Source organism: Herpailurus yagouaroundi, unplaced genomic scaffold (assembly GCF_014898765.1).
Source record: "Herpailurus yagouaroundi ecotype Mexico unplaced genomic scaffold, PumYag 163, whole genome shotgun sequence".
NCBI classification, from domain to species: Eukaryota; Metazoa; Chordata; class Mammalia; order Carnivora; family Felidae; genus Herpailurus; species Herpailurus yagouaroundi.
Genome location: NW_024412404.1, coordinates 39,027,760 through 39,047,572, shown reverse-complemented (window position 1 = coordinate 39,047,572; position 19,813 = coordinate 39,027,760). Strand labels below are relative to the sequence as shown.

Sequence of the window (19,813 nt, the reverse complement as noted above, 5' to 3'; positions counted from 1 at the left end):
TGTAATGTTCAGCATGGTGACTACAGTCAATTACACTGTGTTGCATGTCATATAACTTTATATGGTGATGGGGGAAACTAGATTCATTGTGGTGATCATGTTGCAGTGTATACAAATAGAGTCATTATGTTCCACACTTGAAACAAGTATATGTCAACTATACTTCAACAACACAAATGTGGATGTGATAATAAATGTTAATAACTAAAAAGATGAGCTTAACAGATGCATGGCAGACTCAATCAACCACATTTTAATAATCACAGCCTAAGGCCCTGGAAGTTAAAGAAAGCTGTCAGGCTGAGGAGAGGGAGGCAGAATCCTTTGGATGACATTAAAGGATAAACACAAGGTTGTTGGAAAGTGACTAAATTCCCTATACCAAGGAAAGTCAATTCAAGGAGTTAAGGTACAGAGACAAAGATGGTAAAATTTGGCTTAGAGTTAACTGCAACTTAAGTCAATGTAATGCTAGATAACTGAGTATTATACCTATTTTCATTATGTCCTAGTAAGAAGAAGTCAGAGAAAAGTGATGGGTTGTGCCATCGTAAGGCTAATAAAGCATCACAACTCCTATCAGCACGGACTCTGATTTTGACATCTGTGACCTGTCTCACTAATGATAAAAGTACTAAAGCAGTTCAGATTCATTTTTCTGGTATCAAGAAGACTGGCTGGTAAGATTCAAAGGAATGAGTGGGATGTGAATTTAATGAAACTGTAATTATCTTCACAAGGAGACTACTGAAAAGTGCAGAAATGCAATAGAGATCTTAAAAAATCTTTAACAACCGAGGGCAAAAAGAGGTGTAGAGGCAAGGTAGACTGGTTCTATAAGGGAGACAGACTCTTAGGAGACAGCAATATGTAGAAGTAATTGGCTCTTGGAGAACAAATGGCTTATGTTTCTCGCTAATGAGATATCATGCAAAATTATTAATTGGGAACAAATGACAGAAGCACAGGAACCAATATCAACAACAAATATTAGTTTTTCTGAGGGATATGGTAAAAATCTGTGTTTCTTACATTTCTACCATGGGTTTCTGGGAAGTCATACTCGTGGTAACAAGGACAAGCCCAGATCCCATAAGATCAAAGTAATAAACAGGATATAACACACTAAACGAAAACTCAAAAACTATTTAGAATAAATTAAGAGTAAGAAATACATTTACATTGAAAAATGGTAAGCATAGGGTATCCTGAGTTCCTCAATTATAAAAAGAACACAAAAAGTAGTATCAATCTGAAAGGCTGTCATAATGATTAAATAATATACACAAATTCTTAAGAGTATATGATACACACTAAATGCTTAACAAATGTTATAACCAGGAGGAAGAATAACTTCATTAATAAGAGCTTTCAAACTGGACTCATCACCACCTCCTCCCTGCTTCAGCTACATTTTGAGCACACGAATGTGATCACTATTAGCCAATTAGGTAGCTTTTGACAAGATCATTGACCAGATCTTACAAGAAAACCAAAAAATAGTATTTGGAAACCAAGATGAGGGAAAAAGAAAGAGTACCTCAGGAGGCATTGGCTAGCAAAAAACACATTCGGACATTATTTATAAGCAGCCATCACAAGGCGAAGGCTCACTTGCAGTGACACAAAGATAAGAAGTCAAAGAAGATCAAGGAAATTTAGAAGTCTTAAAAATTAAAGGAAATTGCTGTGACATGAACCCTAATGAAAAGTAAAAAATATTTCCACAGGGAACTATAAGACTCTTTTGCTAGATCCATTTTTATTTAATTTGAAAATAATTTAAGACTCATCATCTCTTCACCTACCAACTAACAGCATACTTATATTCATCTCAATTTATTTCTAGGAGGATCTCAGCTTATTTTTCTCTGTTTTATGAGGCATTTAATTCCTTCCGGTTCCCAGTGTGGAAATTTATGTTTTAATATTTCCAACTTTTTCCCCATTAAAGGCAGAGATGATTCCCTCTACTCATCTAATCGTAAAAATAAAGTGACAGAAAAGAAAGCTATTTCAAGTCTGGGAGCATATTCTTGGGCAGGACATTCAAGGCTGCATACAGGGAAGGATGAAGTATGAAGAAGATCCCATAGGGGAAGATGCGAGTTGATGAAAAAGAAATCCTCATGCAATTTAAAGGCTACATGTAGAGGAGGAACAAAGCTCCTGAAGGGTAGTGGATTAAAATGTAATCGTATGGCTTTCTTCTCTCCTCATTAATGGAAATGTGGTCTGTGACTGAGCAAACTCTTTACAAATGTTCTGAAAGACGCCACGTGGCTTACTAACAGATATATCTATGTTTTTCAAAGTTTAGAATTTGCTTCTTTTCAGACATTCCAAGAGTCAAATTGGGAAAATTTCTATTTCTCAGAAAACATTAATAAATTAAGACCTTGGATTTTATTGCCTTTGCCCATTCTCCTGATACTGTTGTTCTTTCCTTCTTTAAAAACAACAAATACACCCCCCTTCCCAAACTACATATTGACCGTAGTGAAATAAAAGAACTCTTTTTTTTGTTTGTTTTCCTGTAAAGGGGCTCATAAAAATAGGCCTAGAGACAGTGACTTAAAACCAGACAAATCCAGATCTCCAACCCTATCAGTTTCTCCATCTTACAAGCACACTTAAGGCTCAAAAAGAAAAATTAATGCCCAAACAGCCAGTGAGGCATATAGTCATAGAAACGTTTTCTATCCTGGTCATACCAGGTATCACATAAGATACTGTCAAAATCTTTGATTGACCATTCATTTAGAAGGGGTTCTAAACCCTTTTAAAATCATATAATAATCAACATCAGTAACACTACGTCAGGGATCTTGGACCACACTCATAACGGCTTCTTTGTCAAGTAAGCAAAGAAACTATGTTATTTTGGTTGCCTGGAAGTTCATATCTGTTTCAGCGAAATGCAAATATCTTGGATCCCTATGAAAGGGTGTGGATCTCCACATAAATGATATCTCTGTTACAGAGAAAGAAGGGGCTGCTGCACTTGCTGGAATGTCTTCGGCTTTGTATCAGATGCTCCAAATTTGGTTTCAACCAGGCTTCCAGTTTGCCGAATGTCAAACTTCATGCTTTAGCAAGGGGGAAAGTCTAGATGCCAGGAACACACTAGACCTCTCAGATAAAGGAGTAGAAGCATGCTTCAGTTGGACTAAGGTTGGTCCTCTTTGTTAGCACCAAACTCTCATTATTTAGTTCTTCACAGACTAAATTCCGGTTTCTCTTAGAGAAGAGGACCTGGATACTGAGAAGGAATTAAAGTAGATATTAAGGTAGAAATTCCAAGGCCAAATATCCCAAGGTCAGGCAAAGCAGCATCTGAGGCCGGTACAAGAAAGTGGTGGAAGTCAATGGGCAGCAACCCTGGGGTACTCGAGCTTTCTATGTCCTTGTCCGGCCTCATGGCCCTACCTGTACCCCAATCATGGGCACCACCTCCTCAATCCACAGCAAGTCCAATGGAGCTGAGGTTCTAGTTTGTCGGTGGTGAATCCGGCGTAGCCGCAGAAGGTACAGGATGATGGCCAGTAGCACCACCAGGATACAGGCGAAGAAGAGATAGTGGTTGTAGACAAAGGAGAGACGGAACCAGCTACCATGGGCCTGCCGGACACCTTCTTGCCGTAGATCCCTAGGCAAGAGTTTGAAGGTGACAAGTTAACGTTAATTTCAAAGAAAAACATTCATGCGGATTTAAAAGGCCAGTGGTGTTATATCATTTATTCTATCCATGCAAATATGCTGATACCAGTTCCACAGACCAAGCAAAGCTGAAGAACGTCTCTAGCCCTAGGACTGCTATGTGATTCCTCCTGTACTTTCTTTCCCTCACAGGCCTATGTGATTCCTCCTGTACTTTCTTTCTCCTCACAGGCCTACGTCCTCCAGAATGGGGACAAAATGAGAAGACAAAAAAGTGAACAGTGAGATAAGACTGATCATCTATAATACTTATTGTCTTAACAGTGGTCCCATGCCATTCTGTAAATACATACATACAGTTTGTAACTATGGTTCTAACAAGAATAGGGTGGTCCCTAAATCCAATCAAGAAATCAGAGTGTATTGAAATCCTTAAAAAAATTGGCTGTGCTTCCTGTGCTTTCTTTAGGATATATCTAAAGAAAGTGGTTGCCTGATCAACTGTTTTATAATCTGGAAAAAAAAGAGGAGACATGTAAACCAAAGTGCAGGAGCCTGCCTGCTTAGAACAGAAGCTGCAGTTTGGAGGTCCAGATACTGGATCCGTTTTTGTTTGGTTCGACCTGCAGTGTTTTCTCTAAATGTGAATCTCCAAACTGAAACGCTGCTTATAAAATATGGATTTCTGGCTTGTCCTGACAAATGACAACTGGCAGATGCTGGGACAGCACTTCCGCATGATAGGAGTCAGCCCTTCATCTAGAGCACGTACTCTCCAGCTCCCCACTTCTCTCACATCTATCAGCTACCTGGTTTCTGACAATATTGGGTTTAAAGAAACAGGCAGCAAAGATTAAAAATTCATTTTAGTTTATCCGAAATAATACAGGGGAGAGAGTACCCAAACATTATCCCAAATATCTTATATACATAGAGCAAGACATCAGACTATCATAGCTTAGTGACAATACCCCCCTAAAAGCATCTTGTGTGCTTTGTTCTAAATTCTGGCCCACCAAAAGCCTTCCAAGTCAATGACATGATGTCTAGAGTGACTCTACCCATTAGGAAAGACTGCTCTATACAGCCAGCATTCCCTAGCTCTCTAGTCAGATGTTTTCTACAATAACCTAAGAATGAATTTTGGTTTATCAGTAAGAATCTTAGAACTGGTTAGTAAGAGCTCAATCCTAAAGAATGATTTATTACGCATAAACAAAACTGCATTCCTGAAATTGCGAAGCTAAAGAACAGACTCCGGATTAAATTCTCAACCTTCCTTCTGTTTCAACATAACTGGTTAGTAATAATAGTTCACGGGATAGTAATAAAGGGAGTTAATTTGGATGCATTTTTGAGGGAGAGTGGTCACTTAAGAAACCTATTCTGAGACACCAATATCCTCTAAGTTCAAGATGTCAGTTCAGTCCACTTTACCTGAGGGGTAAGAATCGTGTTTTATACAGAATGGCTCCCAGTGTCCACTGAACTTCTCGGTCATATACCAGCTGGGCTGTCTGCAGGTGTGGGTAGTCATAGGGAAAGTGGAATCCTTCATGAAGAACTTGGTACATCCAAGCCGATTTAAAACACTGATATCTGTGTGACAAAACAATAAATATTTTTTTTTAAGAAGAAGAAGAAGAAGAAAAAAGAATACTTTCCACATACTCTCATTGGATGTCAAAAAGGATCTCTCTCCCGCGTTCACCTTCCTCGCCTCTAGGTGGAGCCAAATCTGAGCCTACTTTATCTTCATGTTTACCACAAAAGTGCAGGAACACCTTTATGCCATAATGATATTGCTGTGTTTTTCTCTTTCTTTTTATAACAGTCCTTATTTTTAAGGAGCCTGCTGTAATTACATGATGTCTGGGATTTGTTTCAAAAGAACCCAATTGTGTAAGAGGGTGGGAAAAGAGATGAAATAAGATTTGCCAGAAGTTGGTAGCTGTTAGCAGAGAAGCAGGGTGATAGGTATACAGAAATTCATTATACCATTCTATTTTTGTTTATGGTTAAAATGTATTAACTAAAATGTTTACAAAATGGGAGGACTGATGAACCAAACTGGCAAAATATTGGTATTTGTTGAAGCTGGGTGAGGATTTATGTTACTGTTCTTTCCACTTTTCTGCATGTTCAATATTTTAATTAAAAGCTTTAAAAAAAACACCACTTTTGATTTCAAACCATTTGGAATGAGCCTTTTGGTAACCCTGGTTTTCCCTGGCTTCACTAAAATAGGCTCACTATTTTGGCCCTTATCACTCAGAAAATCAAAATCTAAAAATCAAATTCTTGATTCTCCTTCAACAGAAAATTCCATCTGTATTCTCGCTTGTTCTCTCTCTCTCTCTCATTATAATCTGCCATCTGCGTTTTCAGGCCAATCTTAGGGAAAAAAGGAAGCTACTCACTTGAGTCGATGCTCATCTGCATGTGATGAAAAGAGACCATTCTTGAATCTCTGAGTTAGGACTGACCAAGCCATGCCACAGTAATCCTGGAACAACCAAAGAGAAACAGAGGAACATGAAATTAAAGCACAACTAATTTCCCTACAGTCTCAGCTGTTCCATGTCTAAAGTTACTTGTGGGTGACTAGTTGACAAAGGAAAACAGAAATGCCACATTCATTCCCTGGACACTGTGCAAAGCAAGTGCCAGAACACAGGTTCCTGAGGGTCTCCTTTTTATTCCCATCACCTCAAGTCCAGTACAAAGCCAGCCCAACACGGCTCCTGAGCCTCTTTGGCTTCAGAAAGGGGTAAGGTTAGGACCAGAAATAGCAACATCAAAGCCAAAGGGAGCCTCATTCTACACGATGTAAGATGAGGAAGTAAAGCAGATGGAACAGAATGGTCAAATTCTACCACTGGCCTGTTCCCCTGCTATAGTTCTCCCCAAAGAACCATTCCTTTCCTCTGAATGTCTACTTTGTGCCAGGTGCTTTTCTAGGTGCCAGGGAGATCTAGCAGTGAACAAAACAGACAAAACTTTCTGTCCTCATGAAGCTCACATTCTAGTGATAAAAAACAGACAATAACCATATACATGCATGCATACATAAGACATGTATACACGTACACATTTACATATAGAGTGTGTTACATGACATAAATGCTCATAGAAAAATAAAGCAGGAAAGGGAAATAGGTGAAATTGGGGAGGGCTGCAGTTTTGGATATGGTTGCTAGGGAAGGTATCACTGGTAAAATAACAGTTGAGTCAAAGTAAAAAAAAAAGTAAGGGAACAAAATTATCTCTTTCACCTGGGAAAAAGAACATATGAAGCCACTAGCAATTTGAGTAAGCAGTAACTTGAGCCCTTTGGTGTTCAAGGGAACAGAATTTGAAGAAGTTTTAAAATGAGAGAAAGACGTAGGCCACGAAGAGTTAGGCAACCCTAGATGCTAGAAAGGAAAAGGAATATAAGTGTATTCCTGGAGGCTGGAGAGGAAAGAACAAATACAAACCAGGTTTTCCTCAATATTTCTTAGGCACTGCCTTCAGGGAACAGAATAATACACATAGTACAGACATTATTAAATTGGAAGTCTTCTATCCAGAGAACCCTAGAGAACTGTAACAAAGCAGAAAGAAAAGAATAAAATACAAGGTCAAATTCTTCCCATAAGTTTCTCTTCTACAAGATCAGAAAGACAGGCAAACCTTCAGAGATGAATCTAAATTAAAGGAGCTACAGAAAGCTAGAGAAACTTTTACCTGTTCAGGTAACTAATGATTTAAGCCTATAAGCTGCTAATGTCCTATATATGCTCTAAATGAAATTTTATTTCTTCTGCATTTTAGTTTTAAATAGTACCCCTGACATTGCTTTTCCCAATATCTTTTTAATATTCCAAGTGACTCTATATACCACTCTGGCCTCCTGACAAACCAAGAAAATCAAAGTGGACTTGCCCACCTGTGTGACCTCATTTCCAAAAGCACATTATAACTGAGAATACCAAGTGAGGGGAAAGATATCTGGGGATGACACTTTTGACCACAAACATTAAACAAGATTACTGGAAAGCTAGAGGAAAAACCATTAGCCACCACAAAGATTTTGGAGCTGGGTGATAATTTGGGTGATCAGGACATACATGGAAACCTAAGTTTAATGAACTAGAAGATAGTACAGCACAGTGTGCTCCTTAACTTCTGAGTCCACTTTCTCATCTGTAAAATGAAGGTTCACAGAGCTCCTCCTATGAAGAAATCAGTGAAATCAGGCATACAAAGCCCTTTGCACAGCATCTGGCACAAAGTTAGGCATAGAGAAACGGCTGCTGCTGGTATGAATCATCTTTACTATAAATAATTTACCTGAGCAGCCTTGGCAAACGTTGGCCCATGGTAACGGCCACCGATGCGTAACACATCCTCTGTACAGTAAAAAAACTCAGAGAAACCGTAGAACTCGCTGTTATTGAAGTCAATTGGTGACTGGTAGATTCCATTCAGCGAGGCCTGGCTGGTGTTGGGGCGAGCCAGCAGGGGGCTCAGCATTGCCCCGCAAGATGACCAGTCTCCTCTTCCTCGGATATGCAGCACCTGGCTGTTCCTCTCCACCACATCTGTGAGTCCCACGGGCAGGCAGGGATCCAGAAATGGATTGTCGGGACTCAGACCTGTCTTCTGGCCCAGCAACCTGCCACAATGACAATAACAAACAAAACACATCACTAATATATTCAACCTCTTTAAAAAATGCCTATAAGAAACTTGGTCAAAGAATGTGCTTCACAGATATCTTGTTTTATATGGCATCCCTAGAAACAAGCATGGAGTATCAACCATGCAGTCACAACACATGAACATTTAACTTAAGCAAATTCAATTTAGCAGAAACAAAGGAAAGAAGGAAGGAAGGAAGGGTGGGTGGGTGGATGGATGGATGGAAGGAAGGAAGGAAGGAAGGAAGGGAGGAAGGAGGAAGATAAGGAGAGAAATATGGCAGTGATCAAATTTTGTTCAACCTTTTAATCAACATGTATATTTCCCAATGTATAGTGAAACTAGAGATATTAATCTGCTGGTCTCAATCTAGTCTTCATTACACTGCTTCTTAGAAGTGCCAAGATCTCACCACACTGAGTGTGGTTCTAATGTTTAGCAAAACACCTGGGAGAAGGTAAAGAGAGAAGGTTGGAGGAGTTTCCTGAGGAGAAGGATGTGTCAGTGGTCAGTGACAACGGCTGGCCATAGGAAGGACCTGCCTGGCCCCACGTGGGGAGGGACAGGTTGGGGCAAGTTCTTTTTTTTTTTTTTTCCAACGTTTATTTATTTTTGGGACAGAGAGAGACAGAGCATGAACGGGGGGAGGGGCAGAGAGAGGGAGACACAGAATCGGAAACAGGCTCCAGGCTCTGAGCCATTAGCCCAGAGCCCGACGCAGGGCTCAAACTCACGGATCGCGAGATCGTGACCTGGTTGAAGTCGGACACTCAACCGACTGCGCCACCCAGGCACCCAGGTTGGGGCAAGTTCTAATCCCCATCTTGGCCATTACATGGTTCTGGCTGTTTCAAGTCTGCATTTGCCCAGCAACAATATTCCCGTTCCTGAAGAGATTAAATCTGGCCAGGACAGAAATTAGTGGAGACCAAATAACTTTGTCAACTGCAGTTAATTATTCATCAGTTCCTAAACAGACGTTGAAGGGTGGACTTCCTGGGATGAAGAAGCCTCCATGATGTAAAGACTGAAGGAGGGATTGGGAACGTGGCAACACAACAAAATGTTCTGGAACAATTGGAACCTATTTTAAGGATGTGACGCCATTAAAAAAACTCAGAAAGTCATATTAAGAAGAAAGAACCATTACATTTTGACATCCCAGGAAGCATGGGTTTCTCTAGTAGAGTAGCAGCTACACAAGATGAATGATCAGTCTTCTCAATTAGGAAGTTGGCAAGAAATACCAATGCACATATTGATGCATGGTGGCAGCCATGATACAGCCCGGCAAGTTCTGAGGCAGGAAACAGCAGACAAAGAGAAAAGGGCAGCAGAACGACAAAGGAAGGAAATGGAAAAGGAAACACAGCAGCTAGCAAAGATGGAACACAACAAAACTGGTGTAAAACTTTCATAATTGTTCTTTGGACTGCCAGCAGGAGCGATCTGAGCTCCACAGCCCAAGCAACATCTGTACAGACTGAAGAGTATTTTCAGAATGCAAACACACTGCTTGGTTTTAAGGCATTCGTCCATCATCCGGTATAACAGGAGTCTCCTAAAACACCTTGACCTCTTGGTAGTTGAGACTTACAAAAACAAAAAAGAATCAGGAGACAGTATTTTCTTTATTATGGTCCCAAATAAGACAACTGCTGTGGACCAATTATTACAAATCGCTGTATTCATAATTGTAATTAATACAATAGCGGTATTTCTTCAAGTTAGTATTTCTAGCAAAACAAATAGGGTAAGTAATTTTATGGTGAAAAAAACCTCTGCTGTCTTATACTTCCTTCAATGTACGTAGTGATACAATAATTTTAAATACTAAAGAAAAAAAAACCCACAACTATTTGTACATTATGGTCTAAATACTTCATGTGGTAGCCAAATGAAGAATCAGTGATCTGTCCACGCTGCAGGAAAAACTGGCTATTCTGGACTTAATGAGAGAACAATGTGAAGATTATTTCTAACTTCACATGCTTTTTATCTTTTATGCGCACTATGGAACATCACTCCCACGTAAGATGCAACTCCACTGTAAGTGAACAAATATGTCTTCTACCAAGAGGGAACTGCTAAGAACTACATTATACTGCACATTGTAAATTAATAACTTAGCCTCACTTATCCTGTGATACCATTCCTGAAAAAGGACACAGCAAGAGATCACCATAGTAAGCTGCTATACTTTTCTGAGTCCTAAGAGCAAAGACCAGAATGCACCCTAACCTAGACCAAGTGGGAATACCAATGGAGGGTCTCTATTAGTAGTGACACTACCCCATTGACGAGAGTGGTCAGGAAGGAGGAGAAAGCAAGGACATACCTATCTTAGTAGAATATGAGTATTTCTTCCTAATATCTGCACCCTGACAACATTCTATTTCAGAGGCACAGATCCCCATGTCCAAAGTACCTATTTTTGGTAAGGGTTTCATTCAGCACAAGATCTTCATAGCGCTGCCGGGCAAAGTTGCCTCCAAAACCCAGGAAGGTTGTGACATAAACCCTGTACACATGTTCAGTGTGTTGCACATCACAGCCCAGGTTGAATTCAGCCAGCAGGATCTTTGCTTCTTCTTCCTATAATACAATGTAAAGAGAAAAAAGGGAATTTTCATTTTGGTTGATTTACAGAGAGCTATGACGTTACCAATATACCAGTCTTCGTGTGCTGTAACTACCCTTTAAAATATCTTATAGCATTCTTTCATTCTCATAACATTATTTTCAACAAAGACACAAAATGACAAGCCTGAACAAAAAAGTACAGAGACTAAATACCAAATTAGAGACAACAACAGGATCTGTAGTTCTATACAAGGCAGAATCATTACAGATAATGTCATTTTCTTGCATGTACTTTTCAGATTTTCCAGTTTGCCAAAATGAGAATGTACTACTTTTATCATCAGGAAAGAAAAAATCTTTTGATAAAAATAAATGTCAGGAATTTGGAAGATCATCCTGAGACCTATTCTATGGGTTTTTACAATTCTATTCAAGAAGCTTTAATGTATCCTATGACAGGGACTAGGACTGGGAAAGTTCCATTTTACAGTACCTCTAATGAAAAGGTTGTTTTTTTTTTTTTTTTTTTTTTGACTTCAGTCCATGGTTTGAGTTAATCATACTCCTCAGTTCACGGCTCATTACCATGGCAAAGCCCCATTTCTGTTTTGTCTATTTACTTCCTTTTATCCTCATACTCACCCCCATTCCTACCCCCACATTCTAATGTGCTTAATGTAACATATATTTGTACATACTGTTGTAAAATTAAATTATTGTTTTGAATGTATTTATTTTTAATTAATGAAAATGCTATCATGCCCAGCAATTTCACTAAGTATATATATAAGAGGACTGAAAAGTATGACTAATCAAAAATGTATATGTGAATGTTCACAGCAGCATTATCCATAATAGTCAAAAACTGGAAACAAAAATCCAAAAGTCCATCATCTGATGAATGCATAAACAAAGTATGGCATGGTCATATGGTTATTCAACCATGAAGAGAAATGAAGTTCTGATGATGAACCCTGAAAATATTTTGCTAAGTGAAAGGAGCCAGACACAAAACGTCACATATTGTATGATTCCATTTATGTGAAGTACTCAGAAGAGGCAAATCCACAGGAGACATAAAGCAGATTAGTGGTTGCTGGAGCTAGAGGGAGGAGAATGGCAAGTGACTGCTAATGAATGTGGGGTTTCTTTTCAGGGTAATGAAAATGTTCTAGAATTCGATAGTGGTGGTTGCATTACTTTTTGAATGTGCACAACTTTGTGAATTGTACCAAAAAAAACACTTTAGGCACTTAGGATTACTTATATTTTTTAAAGCACTATTGTACTTTGTCTCATTGTTCCTTTTGTTATTTACCAAGCCCTAAAATCCATCTGTAAGACCGTTATATTACCAGGCTACATCTAACTTGTTGCTTGCAAGTATACTTTCTATACTAGTGTTGCTTTCTAAATCTGCACAAACAAAAAAGTCCTTTATTTAAGACTTTAAGGATAAGTGCCACTTACCAGAACAATGCCTTCATTTTACCTGTTGACTACATACTAACAAATAAAGACTAAAATGTCTTACAACCTCGTTCCCCAAATTTCCAACCCTTGCACAGACCCCTTCTGATTGTTAAACCCACATTCCCAACAATCTTGCTGGATATTTAGGCATATATGCTCCTCAGAGATCTCAAATTCATCATACCTAAAACTGAATTCATTGGTTACAAGGACTTGGGCTAGAGACCAGAAAATTGTTCTCACCCAAACTTCCAGACCATACTCATTTGCTTAGCATCAACCCACCCTTTACCCTGGGGTCTCTCTCAGTGACTGAATTCCTTACCCTACCAGGTACCTAGGTGGGAACCTCAGCATCACTCAGTATCCCTCTCTGCCCTACCCACACCATTACATTACACTGTTTTGTTTTGTTTTTTTCCAAAATACCCCTGAGATCTGTGCCCTCCATTCCATTTCCACTTACATTGCCTAGTTCAGCCCTTATTACCTCTTACCCAAGGTTCCCTGACCTACATTTCTTTCTCATACAGACAACAAAATTATTTTCCTAAAAAAACAGATTGGATCTATTATCAGTCACATAATGGAGCTGAAAAGGACCTTCAGAATTTAATTATTTCATAGATGATGAAACTGAGGCCCATATGACTGCCCTACTCAAAAACCTTTGCTGATTCTCCTCCATCTATAGAAATAAAAGTGAAATTCCCTAGCATAGCACCCAAGACTCCTTACAATTTAACTTCATCTTATCTTCCTAGACTTACTATACTGGAAAATTCTATACTACAACAGGCTATTCAATGTTTCTTGGACATTCTGAGCTCTTTGCTGCTTTCTTTGTGCCCTTGTGCATACTATTTCCTCCATAAAGGTGGCCTTCCTCAACCTTCAAATGCAAAAGCCTACTTATCATCCAGGGCCCAGGTAAATACCTTACTTTCCAGGAAGCCAGCATGACTCCCATTCATGTAGTAGACGAGTAGAGTGGGGACATTACTGATATCTGGTAGAGGCCAGGGATGCTGCTAAACATCATATTATGCACAGGACAGCTCTCGACAACAAAGATTTATCCAGCTCAAACTGTCAATAGTGCCAATGATGAGAAACCCTGGTTTAGATCAAATTTTAGTGCTTCCATAGTCTGCCTGTTATCACAGGCTGTCTTCACTGATAGATTATAATAAGTTTTGGGGGGCAGTACGATATGTCTCATTCCTTGCACACAACAGGTGTTTAAAAACTGTCTGCAGCTCTTTTTCCTCTCTATGATAAAACTCTTTCCTCAGGATACATATATTCTTTACATTCTAGTCAGGTAAGGAATTTAGAAGCACAAGAATGGAATCACAAGTAAGGGAAAGGAAATAACATTTAATGAACAAGTATGTACCAAATACTGTACTCTGGGCTTTATATGAATTATCATGTTTAATCTTCTAGCAGTCCCCGGAGACAGGGAGTATAACTGCTAAAATACATTAAACATTTAGCACATGTTGGAAAGTTTGTCAAGTGCTTTACACACATGGTGTCATTTCATCTTCCCAACTTCATGAAGTGGATACTATTATTATTCTCTTTTCATACAGGAGGAGATTAAAGCTCAGAGAGGTAACCTAACCAAGATAATGTAAGCTAGTGAGTATCTGAACAAATATTTGGATCCATGCAAATTGGTCTAAGTCAAAAAACAGTGACCTTCTTTCCCAAATACTGGCATTTGTAGCAACCCAATATCCCTAAAAGGTAAAATACCTGTTTCGGAGAAAGGACAGAGGCTGAGGTAGGAACTTCATAAGCAATTTGGAGAGAGGCTCCTCCCATATCTAGTATCCCTACTGTCCTTCTGCGCCCTGTTGCCAATTCCTGGGGACCCTCAGCATCTGATTCTGAAATAAATAAGGGAAAAGAAAAGGCCTAGTAATTAAAAAACAAATCAAAAATGAAAAAAAATCAAAATAGAAATCCCTTAAAAAATGAAGAGCAAACTGAAATAAATTAATCTCACTGTATCAACTATGTATTACAGAGAATTCTTTCAAGTAACATTTTTATTATATCCCTTATAGGATGTATCTTACTGACAACAGAAGCAAATAAATATCTTAAACTGCATTGTAGTAGTCTTATTGATAATAATTTTTTAAGCCATTAAACATGTTATGAAATAAAGCAAATAAATGTTTATATTAATATGTTTAGGAACAAATACTCAGCATAAAAGAAAAAAACATACAGGTATAAACTCAACAATATTAAGCAACAACCTTATAATCTTTTTTAAATTAATTTATTTTTATTTATATTCAAGTTAGTTAGCATATAGTGCAATAATGATTTTAGGAGATTATAGATTCATCCCCTATGTAAAACACCCAGTGCTCATTCCAACAAGTGTCTTCCCTAATGCCCCTTGCCCATTTAGCCCATCCCCTCATCCACAGCCCCTCCAGCAACCCTCAGTTTGTTCTCTGTATTTAAGAGTCTGTTTTGTCCCCCTCCCTGTTTTTATATTATTTTTGCTTCCCTTCCCTTATGTTCATCTGTTTTATATCTTAAATTCCACATGAGTGAAGTCATATATGTCTTTCTCTGACTAGTTTCGCTTAGCATAATGCCCTCTAGTTCTATCCATGTTGTTGCAAATGGCAAGATTTCATTTTTTTTGATTGCTGAGTAATACTCCGTTGTATATGTGTGTGTGTGTGTGTGTGTGTGTGTGTGTGTGTGTGTGTGTGTGTATCACATCTTTATTCATCTGTTGATGGACATTTGGGCTCTTTCCATACTTTGGCTACTGTCGATAGCACTGCTATAAACATTGGGGTGCATGTGCCCCTCCGAAACAGCACACTTGTATCCCCTGGATATATAACTAGTAGTGTGATTGCTGGGTCATAGTGTAGTCCTATTTTTAACTTTTTGAGAAGCTTCCATATTGTTTTCCGGAGTGGCTGCACCAGTTTGCATTCCCACCAGCAGTGCAAAAGAGTTCCCCTTTCTCCGCAGTCTTGCCTGAGTTGTTAAGGTTAGCCATTCTGACTGGTGTGAGGTGGCATCTCATTGTGGTTTTGATTTGTATTTCCCTGATGATGACTGATGTTGAGCATTTTTTCATGTGTCAGTTGGCCATCTGGATGTCTTCTTTGGAGAAGTGTCTATTCATGTCTTTTGCCCATTTCTTCACTGGATTATTTGTTTTTTGGGTGTTGAGTTTGCTAAGTTCTTTATAGATTTTGGATACTAACCCTTTATCTGATATGTCGTTTGCAAATATCTTTTCCCATTCTGTCGGTTGCCTTTTAGTTTTGCTGATTGTTTCCTTTGCTGTGCAGAAGCTTTTTAGTTTGATGAGGTCCCAATAGTTCATTTTTGCTTTTGTGTTGCTTGCCGCTGGAGACATGCTGAGTAAGAAGTTGCTGGAGCCGAGGTCAAAGAGGTTTTTGCCTGCTTTCTCCTCTAGGATTTTGATGGCTTCCTGTCTTACGTTTAGGTCTTTCATCCATTTTGAGTTTATTTTTTGTGTATGGTGTAAGAAAGTGGTCCAGGATCATTCTTCTGCATGTTACTGTCCAGTTTTCCCAGCACCATTTGCTCAAGAGACTGTATTCCATTGGATATTCTTTGCTGCTTTGTCAAAGATTAATTGGCCGTATGTTTGTGGATCCATTTCTGGGTTCTCTATTCTGTTCCATTCATCTGAGGGTCTGTTTTTGTGCCAGTACCATACTGTCTTGATGATTACAGCTTTATAATACGTCTTGGAGTCCAGGAGTGTGACGCCTCCAGCTTTGGTTTTCTTTATCAGGATTGCTTTGGCTATTCGGGGTCTTTTCTGGTTCCATACAAATTTTAGGATGGTTTGTTCTAGCTCTGTGAAGAATGCTGGTGTTATTTTGACAGGGATAGCATTGAATATTTAGATTGCTTTGGGTAGTATGGACATTTTAACAATATTTGTTCTTCCAATCCAGGAGCATGGAATATTTTTCGATTTTTTTGTGTGCCTTCTTCATATTCTTTCATAAGTTTTCTACAGTTTTCAGTGTATGGATTTTTCACCTCTTTGTATAACCTTATAATCTTAAATATGAATCGGAACTATCATGATTTCTTTTTCTCTTTCTTTTTTTTAAATTTTTTTTTTCAATGTTTTTATTTATTTTTGGGACAGAGAGAGACAGAGCATGAACGGGGGAGGGGCAGAGAGAGAGGGAGACACAGAATCGGAAACAGGCTCCAGGCTCCGAGCCACCAGCCCAGAGCCCGACGCGGGGCTCGAACTCACGGAGCGCGAGATCGTGACCTGGCTGAAGTCGGACGCTTAACCGACTGCGCCACCCAGGCGCCCCTCTTTTTCTCTTTCTAAAAATACATATTTTCTAGCTCTGTACTGAAAGGGCCTAGAAGTAAGGATAATCTAGGAGCAATAAGCACTCCTGGCATCGATGGTCTCTAAATATCATTTTCCAATAAAAGAAACCAGGGCTCCTTAAAAAATGTCCGATGCTAGGTCTAAGGTAGAAAAAATACAAGACAAGCATGGAATATACCTTAGTGTGCCAAAAAGCAAGGGAAATATAAAAGACTACTGGGATGTTAAAAGGTACAGAAGCCAACCTATAGGTGCTCCAACTGGCCAATGATGGTGTAATTTGAGCACTGAAAAGAATGATGATGCAATGGACTACGATGCATCAAACACATTAAAATCTACAAACTCATAATGATACTGAAAAAAAACTTCACTAGTTGCCTTTGGAAGTTGCTAGGACATCAACTCATTAATCAAAAACTTGATAAATGAAAGAATGAAAGATCTATCCTGTCTTTCCATTTAGAACTGTATTCCAGGATAATCAAATAGTTAATGAAGAAAATTTTGTTATATAAAAACCCCAACTGTTAAATGCAGAAGAAATGAAGGAATTAGAAAAATAACTATTTTGCAACCTCTAATGAAAAAACGAATCTAAACAACAATCACAATTGGCTACTATAAACATTAAGTGAAAAGTGGCTGGAGAATTTTCATAATAGATTAGATCAGGCTGACAATACCTGAACCCTGAAACCTGATCAGTCTTAACGTGACTGAAGTGGGACAAGCAGACCTTATAAAACTTCTGATGTGATGTAGTAGGAAACACTTAGTGCCAATCTTTATTTATTATTTATTCTTGCCAAAGGAATTGAATCGGTGTCTAATCAAGCTTCTGTATCTAATCTCCAATTTATAAGACATAAGGAGGGATGAGAAGCATGTTTAAGACCCCACAAAAATTCAGTCAGTCAAATTAAGAATGTGGTAATTTCATTCTATCAAGTGAGCCAGTTTTGTTTTTGTGTTTTTAATGAATGATTTGAGGAAAAGAGGTGGGAGGGGGAAAGCTGTTATAAAGAAACTTATCAATCAAATGTAATTATGATCCTTGTTCAGATTCTGATTTTAACAAGACAATTACAAATAAATATTCTTGATACAATAAAGGAAGTCTCTACCTGGGTATTAGATAGATGTTACACAATACTAGAAATTGTTAACTTTTTTAAATTTAAGAATGGCATTGTGGATATTTCAGTTGTTTTGAAGCTCCTCATTGGTGAGAGATAAACGCTGAAGTACAAGAAGATAAAATGATATGTCTGGGGTTTGCTTTTTGAAATCCAAAAGGAAAAAAACCTGTGTTGTATGGAGGGAGGGTGGAGCCAAAAAACTGACCAACCACTAATTAGTGTTGAGTCTGAGTAATGGGCTCATGGAAATTCATTATATTATTATTTACTTCTGTAAATGTTTCTAACTTTCCATATTAAAAATTTAAAAAGAAATAAAAGAAGGGAAAGTAGGACTGGAAAATGAAGCATCTTTACTTTTAAAAATAAAGAAAGAAAAATCACTCAAATGTGGCACTTATATTACACTGATAGGTTACAACATAAACCTTCGTTCAGTCCTTAGAACTGTCTTAAGATGACAACATTACTCACCATCCTCATGGTCGAATCTTCCCAAAACAAAGTTGATTCCAATCCATGCATAAACTCCTAGGTAAGAAACATAAAAGCCCATGCTTAATTCTCTATTGCTACGCCATGTATACACTTCTCCCAGGGCTGTTCTTTTCTTCCTTTTCTTAGGAAAAAAGTGATGATAGTATTTTATTCCATACTCTTAGTGTATGAATTCAAAATCTCTTATCTTGTGATGCTTTTCCCTTTTAAAATGATTTGCATTGCCTAAATTAATGTGTAAATTTGCGTTTTCTAAATTAATGTGCAAAAACAAATGTAAAAAATGTGCATCTTGGATTCTGGCTCTGGGCAAGAGGAGGTAAGCACACTCTATCCTGTCATCCCACCGAACACAGTGTAAACTGCATGGAATATATGGAGCAGATTTGTGAGAACTCTGGAAGGAAATAATAAGAGGCACACTGAGTCAGAGATCAGAAGTTAAAGTACCACCAAACCTGTAGTGAGTGTCCCATATTTTCCCCTCAGATATTGCCTGGCCTGGACTCAAAAGCAGCTTGAAACACAAAAGGACATCCAGGTGTGGAGGGAAAGAACGTCAAGACCTTGCTTTCTGGTCCAAGGAGCATTAAAAGAGACCCCAAAGGCTCCGAAAGAATGGAGGAAAATCCCTTGGGTTTTTTCCCCTTCATTTTGTTCTCTGCTACCCCAGGCAATCCTGCAACAGCAGAGGTAGAAGTTGGGCAGGTGCCTAAAACTGTGAAGGATATGAATCTTCTCTGACTAGAGGAGCTACAGCCTTAAGAACTGAAGAAAATCCCTATTGCTGATTTTTCTCCATGTCCTCCACCATTTAGCCCTGGATGCAGATGCAATCATGGGAAATGTATGGCAGAGTAGGCAAATTAAAGCCCTGGCTTTCTAACTGGAGGACCATGAAGGTGAGCCCCAGGGAACCAGAAAGTGTTGGGGAGATCACAGAGAGTAAGGAATAAAGTGATGTATGAACTCCTGGGCTCACAGCCAAGCAACACATGCATGGATCTCATAAACAATATACCAAAGGTTCTGAGAACCGTACTAGCTAGACACTCCATTTGTATGGACTATGCCCAGATTTTAGACTGACCACTGGGTGACACACAAATGGTACAAACCCAAATAGCAGTGACAAGGCTTTGAAAAATGAATCACTACAATCACAGAAGGCAGGTCAGAACTTGATGCATGAACCTAACCAGGTCAACTCCCTGCTAACACAAACAAAAGTCAGTATTTTCCTTACAATTGAAACAAGACCCAGTTTCATAGTATAACTTTCAAAATGTCCAGGATACAATATAAAATTACTTAGCTGAAAAGAACTAGGAAAATCTCAACTCCTAAGGGAAAAGATGCCAACCCCAAGATGACACAGATGTCAGAA

At 38.7% G+C, this 19,813-nt stretch overlaps 1 protein-coding gene across 1 annotated transcript in view; it reads right to left on the bottom strand.

The window, feature by feature from the left end:
• Positions 1-1,743: 1,743 nt before the first annotated feature.
• The window catches only part of ENTPD7 (ectonucleoside triphosphate diphosphohydrolase 7), a 45,132-nt gene continuing 27,062 nt past the window's right edge, over positions 1,744-19,813 (bottom strand). The window contains exons 7-13 of the mRNA XM_040486127.1: positions 18,403-18,459; positions 14,167-14,300; positions 10,775-10,941; positions 7,996-8,320; positions 6,081-6,166; positions 5,098-5,259; positions 1,744-3,649 (exon numbers count right to left, since the gene is read on the bottom strand). Of these exons, the coding sequence (XP_040342061.1) occupies positions 3,418-3,649; positions 5,098-5,259; positions 6,081-6,166; positions 7,996-8,320; positions 10,775-10,941; positions 14,167-14,300; positions 18,403-18,459 (1,163 nt within the window). The 3' untranslated portion in view covers positions 1,744-3,417. The remainder of the gene's footprint in view (positions 3,650-5,097; positions 5,260-6,080; positions 6,167-7,995; positions 8,321-10,774; positions 10,942-14,166; positions 14,301-18,402; positions 18,460-19,813) is intronic.